Genomic DNA, 21,120 nt, shown 5'->3' on the forward strand with positions numbered 1-21,120 from the left:
TTGATAGTGAGGTTGTGGAGAAAATGGTGTCAAGGGGAAAGAGAGTAAAAGGGAAAAACTGAAAACATTTTGTACTCTTTAATTGTCTTATTTATACCTTTTGATTTATTTAATTTAAAAGCTAAAAACAAATGAGGGTATGTAGAGGGAGAAATGGGGGTTTAAAAATGATTTCCAACCTCGATAAATGAATGCTGGATAAAATAATAACCTTGATTAATTAATAAAATTCTATTTCCAACTTGGGTTTATGTACTAAGAGCTTCTCTAATGAACATTAAGAGCTGCAAATCCAATTTAATTCATCAAAATCAATAACAAATTCAACGACAATTTTGATCTTAATTCTCTAGGTCTGAGGCGATGCTTTGTTTTCCCGTCGAACTCTTTATCCTTTTCCCGTCACTTGTGTTCCTATGGCAACAATCTTCGATTACCAAGGTAACAAATTTTTCCGGCGTGCCAACCAAATGTTACATCATCCTTGCATACAGGGCATGCCATAGAACTCGTAGTGCTCCACCTAGAAACCATTGCATATGTGGAAAAATCGTTCACAATCCACATAATTGCTGCCCGCAAAGTGAACATCTTCCCAATACACTTATCGTACGTGCGCACACCGTTTATCTATAAATACTTTAGCTTATCAACCAATGGCCTTAAGTAAACACCAATTGACCTACCAAGATCTTTAGTTATCAAGAGTCATCATCATATAATATTTTCTCATGCATTTCCAAGGTAGCAAATTATATGGAAATACGAAAATAGGCCAAGTGCTGTAGTGTTAGCTTAGAACCTCGAACGGATTGAATCCGTCAATGCCAAGTCCCAATCTAACATTTCAGGGATCAACATCAAACTCGAGGAATGTTCGATCGAACTCTTTCCATGCCTCCCCATCTGCAGGATGCCTCATCAGATCGTTGTCTACTCGTTTTTCCTTATGTCATCTCATCTCGATGGCAGTATGCGTCGACATATACAATTGCTACAACCTAGGTTTCAAAGGCAGGTAATGCATGACTATTTGTGGGATCTTAGTCGTTCTATTATGAGATGTCATTTTGAACCTCGACTCATTGCATATAGGGCATTTATCCAATGTTTTATTCTCCTTATAGAATAAAATACAATTGTTTTTGCAAGCATGAATTTGTTCATAACCCAATCCGAGACCATTCAACACCTTTTGCGCATGTCTATGGTCTTTCGACAAACAATTGTCCCTTAGAAGCATTCTCTTGAAAACCCTAAAAAAGTAACTGAAACACTGGTTCGACGTACGATACTTTATTTTTCCGTGCATTAGTTACACAACGACCTTGAGAACCGAAAAGCTCTCGCACCCCGGGTATAACTTTTGGTTGGCATTTTTTAATAGTTTTTCATATTGTTCGAACTCTGCACTGTCCATTGGTGTAAGCACGCCATCTTCCCCTTCCTGATTGGTGTTTGTCGATGCAAATGGAATAATTTATAATATCCATGACTTGTTCATTAGGATTCACATTATGCTCAACATTGCCCAGTTTTGTGGCATTTGAAGACGAAACATTGTCTAATTGTTCCCCGTGATGGTTCGAAGTAATATAGGTCTCTACCATTCAATTCCTTACTGAATGAAATCGAACATTTTCAATTGTGCCCCTTAATGTGTTGTTACGCCTCCTACATGGACACTGGATTCTTGTTGCACCTGGATTGTGTGTACGTGTAAATTCAATAAAATCCTCGATTCCATCCAAGTATTCGTCTGCACATCTATTCGGGTCCTGTATCTACGTTTGTTTCCATAATTCCTGCAACCACAATAACAATACAACAATCACAACTTCATACAAATGATATTGTCACCTTATGCCTTTGGTAAAGGCTATATCCCATTCGGGAATGCAGAATTATGTCACATAATTTATGGCTACATCAGATTAGATTTCGACATGGTGAAAATTCGATAGCATCACTTTACAGTTCTTTACATGAACGATGTAGATATGAAATACCTATGTGCCACTCGGAGAATGTACAGAGATGACATCGAAATCCCCACAATCGAAACCTAAACCTTCAACCATAAATTACACGCCATAACTATGCGTTCCCAAACTATCCAAATAATGGGACAATTCAAGAATCAATTGGACCATAGTCATGCTTTTGCATCTATGCGCGAAATCCAACTAATCCTCAAGCGAGAAACTAAGTTTTACCATTAAAAAAAAAAAAAAAAACAAGTACAAAATTAATTACAATTAACTCCGTACATCACAACACATTTGTACGTCACGTACAAATTTAACAACATAATATAAATATAATTTCACAACAGAATATAAACATAAAAACATAATTTCAAAATAATTTAATTAATTATATATATATTTGAAATAAAATGAAGAAAATACCTTTTAAATCGTTCTCCACCAATCACTAATCACACACAATATCCCTATAGACAATGAATTTCATGGCATTAGTATGAATTTACATTAATACTTTTACCCTAACAAAACAAAAAAAACACTTACCAGACTCACCGAGATAGCTCGATCAACCTAGAGAAGAAGACGGAGGAAGTATTAGATGATGAAATTGAGAGAAAATGGAAATGACGGATGCCAGATTGAAGAAAAACGAAGGGTGATGAGGTGCATAGGCGGATTCTGCAGTTTTACTGCATTTTCTGCCTCTGCAACTGAATCCAGATTATAAAGATTACTTTTGGACGAATGATTTTGCGCAACGAATACGGTGTTCATCGCGTAAAGTATATTTGTGCGACTACTGTATCACTCGTCTCACAACTACTGTATCATTCATCGCGCAAGTCTACATATTTTTTTTATTTTTTTTGTTTGCTTTATAATTTATTAATGTAAACAATTTGCTTTATAGTTTTTTTATTTTGGTCGCGTAAAATGCATGTTTTTAATTTATTTTTTTTCAATTTTCTTTTTAACTAATGTAAAATTTTATTTTAATCTAAATAAAAAAACTCAAACCTAATTAAACATTACCAAAATAATTAATAAAACTAATTTATTATCCCAAATACATATTATAACTAATGTAAATATTAAGTTATTCATATAACATAAATTTATTAATTAAAGTAAAATATAACGTCCAAATAAATCTTATTTGATAAAAAAAAAAAAACAAATAAACTTCGATCCTCCTTTTCCGCGGCATCAGAAACTCCCTATGCTCCACATCCCGCAACACATCGAACTTTCACTGCCGAAAATGCATCTGGAAAAGGTCATCTAGATACTTCCCCTACTTCTCATCGGTTTCATCAACATCGTAATGAACCTATATTAATGTCAATAACAATAAATTAGTAATTTAAAAAAGACAATTGTTATTAGCACTTCAAAAATCTCATTCTACACTCCCAACTTTCTATATTAGGAAAGAAAAATACACTTGTGAGGAGTGTAGAATGAGATTTTTGGAATGCTAATAACACTTCCCTTTAAAAAATACTACTTTTTAACAAAAATAATTACACATTCTTTAATACAAACTTATGGATAAGTCCCCTGCCATGAACTTTTTCAACTCCTCAAGCACCATTTTCCAAGACTCAAACTCGGCAGAACATTGGCTTCGTACCAAACCCCCAATATCAAACCTAAGTTCGGTGTACGCATCAGCCTACTTTTGTCTTCAAAGTAGGGCACTTGCTTGCGACAATACCTCTCTATTCGCAACACACCTTTCCTTTTGTGAGAGCCTTCTCCCAAATCGGCCATTGCCTTTGAAACAAAACATTTGAAAACTAGGGTTCTGAAATTGTGTTTATATAGAACCGTAACACTTTGCACAACGAACCACTTCGTCGTGCAAAATGCGTTATAAATAGGAGCGATTGAAGGGTATCTGACCGTTTCAATGAAACTTTGCACAACGAATATGTGTCGTCGCGCAAACATTTGACAACAAAATTTTTTTTCCCACTTTTTCTTGTGCAACGACCATAAGTGTTCATCGTGAGAAATATTCGTCGCACAAAGTTTTTTTTTTTCCTATCCTATCATTTTTGCGCGACAAATATATTTTTTCATTGCGCAAATGCCACTTAGGCGACGAAATTTGTTTCGTCGTGCAAAATCTCATAAGCTATTTTTTCTACTAGTGATATGAGACTCACTTCTTTGTTCATTTGAATGTTTGGATTATAATAACACAAGTCTCAATATGAATGCACAATTGTTGAGGTATAGACAACAACAAACGAGACAAAGGGAAAGAGCTAATTTAGAGCAGAGGACATTTGTTAGACTTCATGTTAGGAGAGTGACGAAGTACTACAACTGTCAGTTATAATGGCACAATTGTTGAGGTATAGACACCAACAAAGTATTCATTTGCATATGACATGATGAATACCTCTGGTTTTGATTGGGATGACGAGAAAAAAATGTATTGTTATGGATAGTGACGAAGTACTACAGCTATGGTGAAGGTAAATTTTGTTTCTTATTCTTTCTCAATTAATTGCTTTGAAAGTCTTAATCTTGATTTCTTTGGGTTCTTATTGTAGAAACATCCTAATGCATCTTGCAAACCAAATAAGTCATTCCGTTGTATCCACGCTTGTGTACAATATTTGGGAGAAACCGAGTCACGAACAGTATGGCTGAATAGCAACATATGCAATCGAAAACATGGGGTTGGAAAATGAGGACTGCAAGACCTCCGAGGTGTCTCTGACTTCACCTACCCCATCTCCTTCTATTGCTACATCTAGTGCATCTCAACTTAGTAGGAAATGCTGATGCAAATATTGTAGCTGTTATCAATGAAGGCTAAAATAAAGCGGTTACGAAAATGAAGAAGTTAGGTGAAAGTTTAACTTTGAGAGAAGTGAAAGCCAGGTTACCTTCTGAGCTTCAGGCCATGGGTCCCATACGATCAAGTGCTAAGAATTTCAATGAAGTTAGTAAAAGATACCGATCTAATGTGTATTCAGTCTACCTTGGATGACTCACACAAGCCATATTTCATTAAGATGTTTATGGATGACCTTTGAGCATTTGAGAGTTCAGTATAATGAGCTATATCAACATCTAGTGCTTTCATTATTGCTTTAGCAAGACATTATCTTTTTTTTTTTTTTATTTTTTTTTATTTATAAGTCAAGACGAATGTTTAATTTGGGATATTGCTGAAGCAATAATGAAAGCACTAGATGTTGATATAGTTCATCATACTAAACCCCCAAATGCTCAGAGGTCATCCATAAACACCTTAATGAAATTTAGATTGTGTGAGTCATCCAAGGTAGACCAAATACGCATCAAATTTGTATCTTTCACTAACTTTATTGAAATTCTTAGCACTTGATCATATGGGAAACCCATAGCCTAAAGTCAGAAGGTAACCTGGCTTTCACTTCTTCTAAAATAAAACTTTCACCTAACTTCTTCATTTCAATAACTGCTTTATTCCAACCTTCATCGATAACATCTACAATATTTGCATTAGAATCATTTTTATTCCTCTTCCTCTTCTTAATAGGTTGAGATGCACTGGATGTAGCAATAGAAAGAGATTAGGTAGGTGAAGTCAGAGGCATCTTGGAGGCCTCGCAATCCTCATTTTCCAACCCCATGTTTCGATTGCATCTGCTACTAATTTAGTATACCCATGACTTGGTTTCTCGTAAACACCGTACACAAGCGTGGATACAAAGAAAATGGCTTATTTGGTTTGCAAGATGCATTTGGATGTTTCTACAATAAGAACCCAAAGAAATCAAGGTTAAGACTTTTAAAGTAACTAATTGAGAAAGAATAAGAAACAAAATTTATCTTCACCCACAGCTGTAGTACTTCGTCACTATCCACAACAATACATTTTTTCTCGTCATCCCAACCAAATCCAGAGGTATTCATCATGTCATAGGCAGATGAATACTTTGTTGTTGTCTATACCTCAACAATTGTGCCATTATAACCCACAGCTGTAGTACTTTGTTACTCTCTTAACATGAAGTCTAACAAATGTCCTCTACTTTAAACTAGCTATTTCCCTTTGTCTCCTTTATTGTTGTCTATACCTCAACAATTGTGCATTCATAGTAAAGACTTGTGTCATTATAATCCAAATGTTCAAAATAACAAAGAAGTGAGTCTCATATCACTAGTGGAAACAACAACTTACGAGATTTTGTGCAACGAAACAAATTTCGTTGCCTAAGTGGCACTTGCACGACGAAAAAATATATTCATCGTACAAAAATGACAGGATAGGAAAAAAAACTTTATGTGACGAAAATATTTGTCGCGTAAGAATACTTCGTGCGATGAACACTTGTGGTCATCACATAAGAAAAAGCGGGAAAAAAAATTTTGCCGCCAAATGTTTGTTGACGAAAATTTCCACATATTCGTCGTGCAAAGTTTCACTGAAACGGTTAGATACCCTTCAACCACTCCTATTTAGTGCGCATCTATAATTCATTTTGCGCGACGAACCACTTCGTCGCGCAAAGTGTTACAGGTTCTATATAAACATAATTTCAAAACCCTAGTTTTCACATAATTTGTTTCAAAGGCAATGGTCGATTTGGGAGAAGGCTCTCGTGAAAGGAAATGTGTGTTGCGAATAGAGAGATATCGTCGTAAGCAAGTGCCCTACTTTGAAGATAAAAGTAGGCTGATGCGTACACCAAACTTAGGTTTGATATTAGGGATTTGGTTCAGAGCCAATGTTCTGCCGAGTTTGAGTCTTGGAAAATGGTGCCTCAGGAGTTGAAGAAGTTCATGGTGGGGAAGTTATCGATACTTTTGTATTAAAGAATGTATAATTATTTTTGTTAAAAAGTATTTAAGTTACTAATTTATTGTTATTGGCATTAATATAGGTTCATTGGGATGTTGATGAACAATTGTGCATTTATAGTAAAGACTTTTGTTATATAATCCAAACGTTCAAAAGAACAAAAAAGTGAGTCTCATATTCATCCATGCCTTCACATGCAAAAAAACAACACATGTATTCGTTTGTAAGAGTCGGACTAAAGACATTTAACATATATGCATAACAAAGTCGGCAATGAAACACAGTACTATAAAAAAGAAAAGAACATGTATTTAAAACAATTCACCTATGAAAAAGTTGAGAAATACGCACAAATCTCCCAAGAAAGAAAGCGCATGTATCTGAAAAGCCTTTTGGCTGAATTCCCCAACAATCTAACACGACTAGTACACTGAAGCTCAAAAGAAAGAGAAAATATTCAACAAGTGGACTAAGCTTTAAAAACACAAACCAAATACAAAATTATATCCACACAATTGCAACACGATGTCGCTCCGTAATTTTTCTATGCAAAACCATACAGCACATAGATATGACATTTTATATCCTAAAGAGAATAAATAAATAGCTGGCCAGGGACGAAAATATAGCTAAAGTGAAGATATTTGAAGGAAAAAAAAGAAAAAAAAAGAACCATAGCTATTAACCATGAAAAAGCTTATGTAGATTCCTAGTCTAGATTTCAAATATGCTTCTGTGTTTTATTATAAAATTCAACATACCATATCTTACAATCACACACACTAGTAAAACTGCTTGCAGGTCACAATCTTTCACATAGTTTTCCTAAACCGCTTGCATGCTTCCCTCCTAGCAAAGCAGTTACAAACTTACATGATGTCTCACTTGGTTAAAGACAAGGGCTACTTTTACAAAAGAAAAGCACCAAGTAATGAGCCACAGAGCATTTCACATTAATCCTTTGAAAAAGTAAAAAATTGGAATAGATTCATCAGTCTTTCAAGATGATTGTGTCAAAATTTCAGAAACCAAAAATAAAAAGTCAAAATTTGAAGTTACAAAGACGTAGTACTTGGGCAATAACAAACGTTAGATAAAAATATTACGAAGGGAAGAAATATGCACATGATGAAACCTTCATGAACGACATGCAAAATACATAACTACCAAGTACCAAGCTTGATTGGGTACAACCTAGAAGAGCCAATTATATACACATTATTGAAACACGCAATTGCAAAGGAAATTAAAGGTTAATTAGGAGATAAGGAGAATGATGAATCCAGAAATACTGGCCCATGTAAAAAGAAAATTTTAATTCACATTACATCTCATTCGTATAAAAAAAAAAAAAAAATACCTAACTGCTTATCTAAGCGTATCACATATTCACATTAGCAAAGAAAATAATCCATTAATCAAAGCGGAACCTTCTGTACGTTTATCTAACAAATAAACATAAACTCTCTGCACATGTTAGAGCATAAAGGCACAAAGAATAGCTTGACTATAACCTTTAAATCTTCTTGGTAAGAGTCAACTGAATTCTGAAATCAATAATTTCTTTCTATACCATAATATACCACAAAACTAATTAGCCCCAGAAACTGGCTCCACTTAAAACTAGAGATTAGAGAAACCAAATGCTGGTGATTATTAAAGACACCCTTCTATATTTCAACAAGTTCAAAAGAATAATTCACTACGGGTTCCTTCTCATAGCTAGCAGTTACATGATGAAACACACGGTGAAGTATAAGGGGTTCTTTTACGAAAGAAAATCCTCGAGTATTGAGCCGCTAACATTTCAAAATAAAGAACTTTAACGAAAAGTTTTCAGTACTGTTTATTTTAATGAAAAACCACATTTTTACACTAAAAAGACAATCATGGTATTATTCAGTTTACCCTTTATTTTGTCCTTATCGTTAAAACTCAAAGTTTTCAAGCCCTTTTCATTAGTTTTCCTTTCAAAATACACACATTCGAATGCGGTTGGTAAATATTAACACAAATATTAACACGTAAACAAGAGGCAAAAACACACAACACAAATACCTGCTCCTAATTCCTAACCCAGGGAGACAAAAACACAGAACACAAAATATGCACACTTGATGTTTCACTACCCAGGGAGACACCATTAGCATTATCATCTTTCATGTTTCTTCGTAAATCTTTGACGTCTCTATCAATGAGCATGAAGTGTGTTCTTTGTAACATTAGGAAATATATGCTCCTAATTCCTAACCCTAAAATTTGATTTAACACTAAAACCCCTACTTTCTAATTTAATTTTTCAAATTGAATAGAATTACAATACCAAAATCTTCAGATTAAGGCATTAAAGCCTGATTCTGACCTTAGAAAGAAGAAAAATAAAGAATTAAGAAAAGATAGATACATGGGTCAATCTGTAGCGTGTTGTGAGAAAAGAGAAAAGAGAGGCTACGGGAGAGGAGGAGGAGAGGATGAGGATGAAGAGGAAGGCTACGGGAAAGGGAGGCTATGGTAGAGGATGCTGAGGAAGGCTACGGGAAAAGAAAGGCAGCAGCAGAGAAGATGGAAAGAAGATGATATAATTTTAGGATTTGTTTTATGATTTGGATGGTGTAAATATTGAAAAAGATAAGGGGTATTTTTGTTTTATAATTTTATAATTTTGTGTTCCACAAGAATGGAATGAGTCGTTCCAAGGGAAGATGAAACGGAAATTTAAATAAAATTCGTTACGTGGAATAACGCATCCCACTATTTTTTACGCACCAAACGTGAAATGAGGTGTTCCGTCTCACTATGTTCTGTTTCATCCCACATGCCAGACCGTACTTAGGGAATAGAAAGAACTCTTCAGGCTCACTATGCCCTTCCATGACAATGGCCCGACTGCGTTGGGAGCTTATCGTCATATTGGTTTTACTGTTTTAGGTTCTTGTACAGACTCGATCTGGATTCTATTATTCTCAAAATAAATGTTATAATATTATTATGGATAATACTTTCTTCATTTTTAGTAAGCAGGTCTTTCTCCATTAACGTGACATCATTTTAGCGTATAAACGTTATAATTGGAATTGCTCATTCATTTTATCATTTTTTAAAGATTATTTCTTGATGAATTCACTTAATTTGAAGACCGTTTAGTCATTCATATATGTTTATTGTTTTTTTTTTTTTTTTTTGAACAAAGTGTTTATTGTTTAATTACATGTTAAATTACTAAATGAATTTTTATTATCGAGAAATGGAAGATTATTAAACTCAATAATTTCTTTTTAATATTTCACGATTTGTTACATTAATAGATTTCGAATAACGGTAACCCCCTTAACAATAATATTTTGAACGGAAATGCAAAAATTATCCAACCATGCATTTGTTAGTGCAATAAGTTGGATGCCTACTAGGACCAAAAATGCAAGATACGTTTCTAGCATTTCGAACTGTCTACCTTATAAGCCTGTGTTTGGATTAACTATAGTTCACATGTTTCTATATTTTTTGGGTCAAAGTAATCCACCTGATCAAAGTAATAGTTTAATTAATTGGAAATTGAGTAAATGGGGTATAAATATTTTTCCAATAAACTGTATTATTGTGAGCGGATCTCCATCTTCACTTCGAGAAGTAAAATACATGTTATCAATGGCATAACTATTTTTTTCAATCCATGAAATATATGATATAAGAGATTAAAAATATTCAAGCTCCTCTTTTCTTCGTTGGTTGTTAGTTGTAGATATAGCTAAGGTGTGGTGATTTCTTATGTAATCTTTTCTTTTCTTTTGAGCTTATGCCCTGTTGTCAACCAAAAAAAATCGTGACTCTCTCACTCATAAAAATAGTTCTACTAAGCACTCGTAGTTACTGTGACACTCCCACAAATATGAGTGAATTTCACATATTTTTAGCAAAAAAAAAAAAAAAAAAAAAAAATCCTAGTTACCTAAGTTATCCGTATTCAAATATATATATTGCATCACCGTTTCAACAAAATAAATCTTCAATAAGCTCGCCAGTCTCACTTCATAAATATATCGTTGTATTCTTTACGTTCCTCTGAAAGATTGAGTGTATATGAGCCAATTCTTCTTCTCTCCTTCCTTGATTCTTTTTATGCTAAGACCTCTTTACAAGGATATAAAGTATCAAATTCACTATTTATGTCATTGTATCTTTGTAAAGAAAAATTTAAACAATGATTTAAAACGCTCTCCATACGCTCGAGGATGCAATCTCATATATAAGCAAAATATAATCTTTTTCAACGTCCACCCATGCAAACTTTCCCATTAAAACCCTTTCCCATATACGTCAAATTCCCCTTCAACTCTCTCTCTCACACACACATATATACAACCCGAATGTACAAATGCTTGCTCCTTCACCAAACTATGTGAATATGGCTTCCAAGTTTTCTTCTTCCTCCTCCTCCTCCTCCTATGCCAAACGACGAGTAGTCCCCTCCGTTCTCTATCTAATTATTCTCTCTCTATTCTTCCTATGCCTAGTTATCTCGTTTAACTTTCGTCCCACCAAGTCAAATAATTGCGCTACCATTCGAAACCAACAGGTTATCAAGAATGAAACCAAGAACGAAAGAAAGAACGTAGATTGGTTCGTTGCCATTTCCAAGCTATTCAAAATCAAGGGTAGAAAAATTAAGGTAGGTTTGGTCAACGTAGATGAACACATTCATAGTCAGCTCCATGGACTATCGGATGTAGAGGCAGTCTCAGTGGCATTCGAACGCGTAGCTAGGGATCGGAAATGGAAGGACTATTTTCCCGAATGGATAGATGAAGACGAGAAATGGGGGAAGCCGAAGTGTCCGGAAATCCCAATTCCTAAGCTGGAGCATTACGAGGGCATAGATGTGGTACTGGCCAAGGTTCCCTGTGGACCAAATGGGACGAGTGACAGTGAAGGGATTAGAGATGTGTTTAGGTTACAAGTTAACTTGATGGTGGCTAATCTAGTGGTGGGTAAAGGGTGGATGAAGCCCGATGCTCATCGGACGGTGTACGTTGTGTTTATCGGGGATTGTGGACCGATGGTGGAGATTTTCAGATGTGATGATCTTTTGATGCATAGAGGGAATTATTGGGTTTATAGGCCTAATATTGGGAGATTGGAACAAATTGTGCATATGCCTGTTGGATCTTGCCAAGTTGCCTCAGGTTATGCGGAAACAGGTACTAATTAACTAACTATTTACTAGTTTAATCACAATTGATTTCTTCCTGCAGTTCCAACATAGTTTCAGTCAGTTGATCGATTCTTATTACTTTTGTAATGAAAATCAACTGATTGGTTATCGTTAATTAACATTTGATGATATGTGTACAGGATCTCCTAAGATTAGTGTCTAAGCAGGTTTTTTTTTTTTTTTTTTTTTTTTAATTTTTTTTTCCTTCTGTAGGATTATGGTATTATAGCTTTGTTCCACTTGTATCATGAAATTTCAGTTTAGGTCACATCACCCCTAAACATTAGTTAGTGCCAATGTCCTCTTGCCGTTGTCATGTCAATTATTCCGTCAAATTGAGGGTTAGTTTCGTCCATTTTGTACAATAAATGCGTTATGTAGCAAAACTGTAAGTTTCAATTCTCCTTAATTATTTTTCGTCTCCTAACTCAATTATCAAAATTCTACGTATTTCTACTTTCTTGTGGATGTACAATTTTGTTGACGTATATGCTCCTCAAAGTTTGTCATTTTCATTACTCATAATTGACTATTAACAGCAAAATTGCGACAAAATCGACGATTGGGGAAAAGGGAAGGGAAATTGAAAGTTTAGGGACGCTCAAAATCAAGCTGAAAATTTTAAGGACAAAGTGGAATAAGGTCGAAAGTTTAGAACATTGCAAAAGCTTTTAGTTTAAAGAAGGGGATTTAATTTAGGGGAGTAAAATCTCACACTTATAACTGTCCTATATGGTGCCACTTAATTAGAGTAAATTATATATATGTCCATCTAATTAATTGTTTAAAAATGTTCATAAATTATTTAGTCTAAGTAAATTATTTGAATATATTGTTGCAGGCAGAGAAATTTGGAGAAAATTCATGTTAGAATCAAGCTCATGGATTCCATACGAGGGACGTAGACTTGCTTATGTGACAATCCTGCACTCCTCAGAAGCCTATGTGTGTGGTGCAATAGCCCTAGCTCGAAGCATCAGGCAAACCAACTCCACCAAAGACCTAGTCCTACTTGCAGATGACTTCATCACTCCCAAATCCATCCAAGGCCTAACCGCGGCAGGATGGAAGATCAAGCGAATCCAGAGAATCCGAAGTGCATTTGCTAAAAAAGGGTCGTACAACGAATGGAACTACAGCAAACTCCGCGTGTGGCAGCTCACGGAGTATGACAAGGTTATTTTCATTGACGCGGATCTTCTAGTCCTCAAGAACATAGATAGTTTCTTCGTGCACCAACAGTTGTCAGCCGTGGGGAATAACCGGGTGTTGTTCAACTCCGGCCTGATGGTTGTGGAGCCATCGAACTGCATGTTCGAATACCTAACGCAAAAAACATCCAAACTCGAGTCTTACAACGGCGGCGATCAGGGGTTTTTGAATGAGATTTTTACTTGGTGGCATAGGTTGCCTTGGAGGCTAAATGCACTAAAATGTTTCGGGGGATCAAAAGGTGCAAATCATGAGATGGCTGAGGACCTTTATGCAATACATTACTTGGGGTTCAAGCCTTGGGCATGTTACAGAGATTATGACTGCAACTGGGAAGGGTATGAAAGAAGCGTTTTCGCGAGCGATTCGGCTCACGAGAAATGGTGGAAAGTGTATGATCAGATGCCACAGAAGCTGAAATCTTACTGTGGTTTGACGAAGAAGATGGATGAAAATTTGAAGACGAGGAGAGTGAAAGCAGCTAAGGCTAATTTTTCTGATGGACATTGGAAAATTGTGATTAAGGACCCCAGACAACATCATTTGTATATATAGTCCTTGCTTTTATTTTAATTTTTGGTGTGTAACTTTATGTAATTGTGGTCTTTTTTTTCATGATTTGAGTTGCTTAGTGCCTTGGCTTCCAAAGAACAAGTGGATTGTGAAATTTAAACATATGAATATGAGAACCAGTATTTATATTTTGTTCGAAAAACCGAACGTAGTGATATTTTAAAATTCGTACAGCCAACTCTACTTAGTAAAATAAAACTTTGTCATTGTTATTGATCAATTTCCATTACATTGAAACTAATGAAATACATTAGCTACCAAAAGCTAACACAAGGATTATAGCGAAACGTATTATTCATCTACTATTTCATTTAGCTAAATTTGTTCTTGTAAACTATAGCCAAACATAATGATAAAATTGTTGAATCAAAGACACAATGATTAAATTAACTAAATTAGTAACCTTACTTTTATTTACTTTATAAGTAATGAGGAAGTTTGTATACAATCAATGTTCAACTTAAATCACACATATTTTCAAATTTTTCAACTTAAACCTTGGATGCATTGTGAATTAGAAAATAAAGTTTTAACCAGGCAACCATCATGACATATGCTCCCATTATCTCATTTATAATATAAAGCAATCCGACCAAACCATGGCTTACCTAGTAACTTTCCGACCATCATCACTTCCTCATCTTTTATTTTAAAAAGTATAAAAGATAGAGATTTGAACTATAGACATTTTTCGAATATTTGATATGAAAGAAAATATGTCAATTATGTTGTGTAACTTGCATTAAACAAATTCACTGCTATATGACGTCGTAGTTCAATAGTGTACTGTTATGTTGATAAACTTACACGTAACATTGTATGGTTTGAAATGCTGCAATGACGACGAAATTGTTTTACGTATGACCTCTTGTTGGGAGACAGAAGGAATAAAACTTAACTACATGATACAATTTTATCAAAAGAATAAACTATATAGTACAAATTACAAAGTCTACAACATGTAATTTCCTCTATTTTGGCCCTAGCCAACAGAAGATTTCAGTGCATATTATTTTATTTTCATTTGTTATTATTATTTTTTCAAAAATCTCCTCCACCTTTTTCCCTCCTCCCTCTCTCTCTCTCTCCTCCCAAGTTTCTCACTCTACTCTGCCGACCAAATGAAACCCCAAATCAACAGCAGAACGTAAACGCTCTCTCAATCAAACCACACAAACACTCGCAGAGAGGGAGATGCAAGACATTTTCGGATCAGTTCGCCGATCACTGGTGTTCCGCCCAGCATCGGACAATGAAGACTCCCAAGGAGGAACCCTAGTCGACAAGATCAATTCCTGCATTCGGAAATCCAGAGTCTTCTCCAAGCCCTCTCCGCCGCTTCCATTGCCGGCAATGGCGAAGGAAAACGCTCCTCCGATCCGGTGGCGGAAGGGCGAGTTGATCGGCTGCGGTGCCTTTGGGCGTGTTTACATGGGCATGAATCTTGATTCCGGAGAGCTTCTTGCGGTGAAACAGGTCCACATTTTTGTTCTATTGAGTTTTCTGCTGCTTTTGGCGTTATTTCTAGGCTCTGAAGTTTTTTCTTTGTTTTTTTTTTTCGGTTTTTAATTCCATCTGGGTTTTGTTAATTTGTTCGGCATTTTGGTTGACCTTTTGCTTTGGGTTTTTAAGCTTGATTTTATATGGATTTTGATCTGGAGATGGTGCTGGAGCTGTTTCTAATCAAATTGGATTTTCCCCCAATTTTCATTTCGGAGTTGATTTCGTTTTTGATATTTGGTTTAGGCTAAATATTGAGTTTTTTTTATAATCATTTTGGAGTATTCAATTTACTAGTTTCATAGCTAGATCAGTCTGGTATTTGGTTCAGAGTATAGTTTTGAATGTTTGTTGGTTGTTTTGCAGGTTCTGATTGCGGCAAATGGTGCTTCAAAGGAGAAAGCACAGGTTTGAATTGAACTCGTCTTACTGCAATTATAAGATTTTAGAATTATATATGCTGTTGGTCATGATGATTGTGATGGATCAGTGTCGACTCTTTACCACCTGTCACTTCCTTTAATGCACTTGAAAAGTTGGATGAGGTCATAGGCAGGATCCTAGAATTTTGGAGAGTTTTTGAAGATGGTTAGTTTTCGGACCCATTGTTGCTAACTTGCTATAGAAGGAAGCATAAATCCATTCTTGTGTATGCCCAGGACGCGTCGAGTCTTGGGTGTCATTGAGGGTGTTGGAGAGCGAGCATAAGTGTCACTGTAAAGTGTGTGAGCCTTGAGGTGCACATAGGATGTGATTGTGGTGGATAGCTGCCCTCTATATTAGATGTTTGTTCACATTTATGAGTGAATTTCAGGTGCATGAGGCGTATGAGTGGATGTTGTGTATGAAGTGTAATGTCTTCTGATCTATATATCACTGCTTTTTACATTTAACTTTCAGCAACAGAGTTTAGTATTTTTTGGACATCTGAAACATTTTCTGAAGATTTTCTTAGTATTACAGTTGATATCTTATCATTTTAGTTGCTTATAATTTGCTGATTAATGGTTTTAATGCTACAAGTAGGCTCACATCAAGGAGCTTGAGGAAGAAGTAAAGCTTCTGAAGAATCTGTCTCATCCAAACATTGTTGTGAGTAGTACTGCCTTGTATCTATATCAACTCTTGAAGTCCCACACTTTTCTGACCCTGTAGCATGTACTTTGTTTTGGATTTTAGAGATATTTAGGTACAGTGAGGGAGGACGATACCTTGAATATTCTGTTGGAATTTGTCCCTGGTGGATCCATATCATCACTTTTGGGGAAATTTGGATCTTTCCCTGAGGCAGTAAGTTCTTGCCAGCTAACTTTGTATTCAGTAGGTGTTTTGAATGCTAAATTTAAACAATCTTTTTGAGCAGGTAATACAAACATATACCAAGCAGTTGCTATTGGGACTAGAATATTTACACAAAAATGGAATCATGCACAGGGACATTAAGGTAGGTATTCCACCTTAACTGTGAGTGGTATGCAACTATGCATGTACAAGAATGTTTCTAGACTCTACCTTAACTTTTCCTTGTAAGTGGCTAATACGCATCTCGTTTTAACTTTCAGGGAGCAAATATCCTTGTTGATAATAAAGGATGCATCAAACTTGCGGATTTTGGGGCATCCAAACAGGTCGTCGAGCTGGTACAAAAACTTATTTTCCTTCCTTTCTCTTCAGATGTGCAGTACTTTTTATGCATGGTTACTTATAATGCATCTCCTATTGAATTGAGAGGTGCTTTGTTGCAGGCAACCATTTCTGGTGCTAAGTCTATGAAGGGTACACCATACTGGATGGCTCCTGAAGTTATTCTCCAGACCGGTCATAGCTTGTATGCACAATTATTACCGTTTAACATCTACTTGATTTCAAGCATGTTATTCGATCATGCTGGCGCTTCTTCCTAGATAGTGATAATAAATTTACATTATGTATTCTATTCTGGATAAGTAAAGAATACTGATATATAAGAATAACTATCCAGCTCTGCTGATATATGGAGTGTTGGATGTACTGTGATTGAGATGGCCACTGGAAAGCCTCCTTGGAGCCAACAGTACCAAGAGGTAATTATTCTGCTAACTCTTTATTTTCTTAAGAAAGTTTTCCCCTTGCTTGTTACACTAATGGCATGTGTTTCTAGGTTGCTGCTCTCTTTCATATAGGGACAACAAAGTCTCATCCACCAATCCCTGAGCACCTATCCTTTGAGGCGAAAGATTTTTTGCTAAAATGTCTGCAAAAGTATGCTACTGATCTTGTTTTCTTTAAATGTTGCAATTACCCATTCCGTTTAATCCATAAATATATTTCTTGTGTAACAATCAACTTACCGCTCGAGTATTTATTTGTTCTGAATTTATGTTTACCTTGGTCCTATGGCAGGGAACCGCATTTGAGGTCAGTTGCATCTGAGTTGCTTCAGGTAAATTAAAATTCATTAAGTTTTCGTTCTTGTATTGGAGTTCCTTTTCCTGTAATACATGTTGCACATCGTCTACTTCTACTGCAATTTGTTTGTTGCTTTTGACTGGCGATGCTCCCTTCAATCCTATCAAGTTCTTACACTTTTTCAACTACATGCAGCATCCATTCGTAACTGGGCAGAATATGGAATCAGATCCTGTTTTTCGTACTTCTGTCATGGTAATGAGTGAGATGTTGAATAATGTCGTGTTTGTTTTTCACCATTTAAATCGTTTTAGTGACACTTAATTTGCTATCATCAGGAAGATTCAGAACTCCAATCTCCATCATATTCTCCAAACCTGCACACCTTGTAAGTACTACAATTATGCTTCTTTGGAACTTGTAAAATAGAAACTTTTTGCTAATGATTTTTCGGAGGATTTTGACATGGTAGCATCAATTTTTGCCAGCGAGATGTCAACTTGCCCAGATTCGGATGATTTGTGTAATTTGGGCAGTTTGCAACACTCAACTATACATCCTAACAAGTTGCTGGAAAGTAGAGCCACTTGGGGAAGAAACAGCAATGATGATGATATGTGTCAGATTGATGACAAAGACAATACTATGGTGGGTGAAGTAAAGCTCAGTTCTTCTTTGATGCCTGACAACATCAAGGTACATGAATTTGTGCCCTTGTGAGTTAGATAAGTTTTAAGCACTCAAGAAATTCAGAAACTAACTGTTTGCATGCTATTCTGTTATGCTAGAGCTTTAACCCAATGTGTGAACCCACTGATGATGAGTTGGTGTGCAAGTTTGGTGGAAGTTTACAAACCGAACAAAATGGAATGGATCTGGGTCTGGATACCAATCACCAAACTGATTTTCCTGCCGGCAACTCTGGAACAATTGGAGAGGGAGAAAAAGATTTTTCATTTCCTTGTGGAACATCACTTGCGGAGGAAGACGATATACTTACTGAATCAAAAATCACGGCTTTTCTGGATGAGAAGGTACAGTTTTGGTTGGAGTCAGTATTAGGTGTCTTCTATGTTTGTGATATTATGCTTTTGTAAATTTTGGTTTGGACTTGATTATTTCTGAACTGTGCTGTTTTTCCAAATCTCAGGCCCTAGAACTTAAAAAGCTGCAAACGCCATTATTTGAAGAGTTCTACAACAGCTTGAATGTAATTTGCTCTCCAAATTTTGTGGATAACTCGCCTGATGAACCTACCTCAAGGTTCTTGAAATTACCTCCCAAAAGTAGATCACCCAGTAGGGGAGTAGCTGATGCTCTTAGTACTGGAAGCCCTGGGAGTAATGGCAGGCTGGTTTCAAATATTGGTAATGCAAATGTTCAAACTGCACACGACATGCCATCACCTCCATGCAGTCAGCAAGAGCCAGGCAGTCCAAGGTTAGTTCATGTCATTTCTTTTCTGTTTCCTCTCTCTACCCTTTTGAGTAATCTGATATATGATACTTCTCACAGTATGAGCTCCTCTGAGAGAGAGAGGAAGTGGAAAGAAGAGCTTGATCTAGAGCTTGCGAGAAAGCGAGGTAGAGTTTACTTTTTCCACGTGTGGTTTCTAATTCCAACTATATAGGGTTATTATAGCAGCTGTCTTTTGTGCTCCATCATTTTGGTTAAAGTTTGAAGGACTGTTTGCATTCTGGTTACAAATAAAATCATTTAAGATTTTATGTTGATTGGCGCAATAGTCCTGAAGTTGTGGGATTTTGATTTGCCCACGAAGATTATATCTCTGTACTGTTAACATATCTTGTCTGAAGTTTAGTTGTACAAATGACAAACATGTAAACCAACAAACCATCCTATATGTTATTCAACCGTCACTTAACTAAAATGATTTTATCAAATTTCTTGTTTTTGCAGAGATGATGCGCCAAGCAGGTGTAGGAGGGAAAACATTATCTCCGAAGGATCGAGGTTTAAATCGGCAGAGAGAGCGAACTAGGTTTGCATCTCCAGGCAAATGACTTAGAAGTCGGTCATAGCTTCCTGTTGAGAGTTCATCTTTGGATTGGAGTTTGGGTCGTAGCAGTAAATGCCTGCGGTGCTCCGGCTTTCCAAAATCCAGTTCCACATGGAAACAGCAGTGCTGCAGCATCTGATTCGTCCAATTCAATTTCTCTTTGTGCAACCACCTATAGTGGTATTGCTTGTATGTCCTATCAAAGGCCAAGCTAGTGTAAGCATGCCTGTATAAAATTGTTGGATACGAGTATATTCTTTTTGGGGCGGGCGAATTATACATGTTTTCATGTTTGGTATCCGGTGAATAGAAATTGTATTATTGATTTAGTAATCTGGATCTTATGGCACATGATATATAGATTGCCACTTTTGAATTGTGTTTCTGATTGTTGTGATTAATAGCGGTTTATGTTTGTAGTAATCTCTGTCTCTCTCTCTCTGAGTAGTTACATTGGAACTAAATAGGGTAACACAGTAACTACCAACTACCCAGAAACAAAGAAAGAAGCGCCTACGAAGGGCCACCAAAAGTGTGATCTCCGGAGGAACAGCCAAGTCACCAATAATAACTTGGTGGACAATGAGGTAGCGTTTGGTACGCAGACGGGACGGAATGGCATGGAGGTTCCATGCTATGTTTGGCGTACATTCAGGCTGGAATGGAATGAAAGATTAAATGACAATCGTACCCATCCACTCCGACAAGTTCGACCTTACCTAAGTCACCGCGGACGAGTTCAACGTCATCCCTCATATCTTCCGCCTAATCCTCGCCATCCCATCCCTCGAGTGACAGCGTCGGCCATGGCCTTTTGCCGGATTTCCCTGGCACCCTTTTGTTCTTCCTGTTTGTTTCCCCAGAAAATTTCCTCTATTTGGCTTTATGAGGAACCTTTTATCCGATCTGGATGTTCTTCGTTTTGCTATTTTTCTTCTTTGAATATAGAAAACAAATGCAAAGAAAATTGCTTTTTGTTGGGTTTTTGTCATTCAGTTTCTCGGAAAATTTGAAGTGCAATCAAAGAAACTTGTTTTCTTGGAAAAACAAGAGAACTCAGTTTTTGAGTTGATCTGTTGAGGTAAATTTCGATTTTTAATGAATATTTTATGCTAATTGTGTAGAAATGGAGAGATCTCTGGAATTTTGATTATTTTTGAAGTGAAATTAATGAAAAAGAGGGGTATTGTTGTCCAAAAAGTTATAATTTTGTGTTCCATGGGCTAGAACAAGTCGTTCCAGGGGGGAGGGTGGCACGAAAGTTTGACTAAAATCCGTTCCACAGGAGGCAAATTGGCACACCAAACGTGAGATGAGTGCGTCTCGTCCCACTACATTTTATCCCATCCCACACACCAAACGGTACCTCAGGCTGTCCTTGTTCAGAACCAAATCAAGGAGAGTGGTGCTCTATTGACCC

General features: G+C 36.3%; 2 protein-coding genes and 1 long non-coding RNA gene across 3 annotated transcripts; 2 read left to right on the forward strand and 1 right to left on the reverse strand.

Moving 5' to 3' along the window:
* Positions 1–6,993: 6,993 nt before the first annotated feature.
* On the reverse strand, positions 6,994–9,425 carry LOC148692159 (uncharacterized). The gene is made up of 2 exons (XR_015953833.1): positions 9,203–9,425; positions 6,994–7,228 (listed from the first exon to the last, which is right to left on the reverse strand). It is a non-coding gene; the product is annotated as an uncharacterized LOC148692159 (long non-coding RNA).
* A 1,775-nt stretch (positions 9,426–11,200) lies between these two features.
* On the forward strand, positions 11,201–13,774 carry LOC137745474 (putative UDP-glucuronate:xylan alpha-glucuronosyltransferase 5). The gene is made up of 2 exons (XM_068485432.2): positions 11,201–11,993; positions 12,849–13,774. Exons 1-2 carry the CDS (start codon positions 11,201–11,203, stop codon positions 13,772–13,774), a joined length of 1,719 nt encoding a protein of 572 aa, XP_068341533.2.
* A 986-nt stretch (positions 13,775–14,760) lies between these two features.
* LOC137744993 (mitogen-activated protein kinase kinase kinase NPK1) lies at positions 14,761–20,082 on the forward strand. Its single transcript, XM_068484833.2, has 17 exons — positions 14,761–15,268; positions 15,659–15,700; positions 16,319–16,384; positions 16,472–16,582; positions 16,656–16,736; positions 16,855–16,932; positions 17,038–17,120; positions 17,274–17,355; positions 17,433–17,533; positions 17,675–17,714; positions 17,876–17,935; positions 18,019–18,068; positions 18,169–18,376; positions 18,469–18,714; positions 18,831–19,120; positions 19,196–19,263; positions 19,601–20,082. The coding sequence occupies exons 1-17, from the start codon at positions 14,987–14,989 to the stop codon at positions 19,702–19,704; spliced, it is 1,992 nt and encodes a 663-aa protein (XP_068340934.2). The 5' UTR covers positions 14,761–14,986; the 3' UTR covers positions 19,705–20,082.
* The last annotated feature ends 1,038 nt before the right edge of the window (positions 20,083–21,120 follow it).

The sequence above is a fragment of the Pyrus communis genome, chromosome 12 (genome assembly GCF_041283825.1).
Source record: "Pyrus communis isolate YQ-2024b chromosome 12, ASM4128382v1, whole genome shotgun sequence".
Taxonomy (NCBI): Eukaryota; Viridiplantae; Streptophyta; class Magnoliopsida; order Rosales; family Rosaceae; genus Pyrus; species Pyrus communis.

Bases quoted from the DNA above. Each gene is read 5' to 3' on its own strand.
- LOC137745474 (XM_068485432.2), top strand. From the start codon at position 11,201: ATGGCTTCCAAGTTTTCTTCTTCCTCCTCCTCCTCCTCCTATGCCAAA. The intron at 11,994-12,848 runs GTACTAATTAAC...ATATTGTTGCAG, and splicing joins CTCAGGTTATGCGGAAACAG to GCAGAGAAATTTGGAGAAAA.
- LOC137744993 (XM_068484833.2), top strand. From the start codon at position 14,987: ATGCAAGACATTTTCGGATCAGTTCGCCGATCACTGGTGTTCCGCCCA. The intron at 15,269-15,658 runs GTCCACATTTTT...GTTGTTTTGCAG, and splicing joins AGCTTCTTGCGGTGAAACAG to GTTCTGATTGCGGCAAATGG. The intron at 16,583-16,655 runs GTAAGTTCTTGC...CTTTTTGAGCAG, and splicing joins TTGGATCTTTCCCTGAGGCA to GTAATACAAACATATACCAA.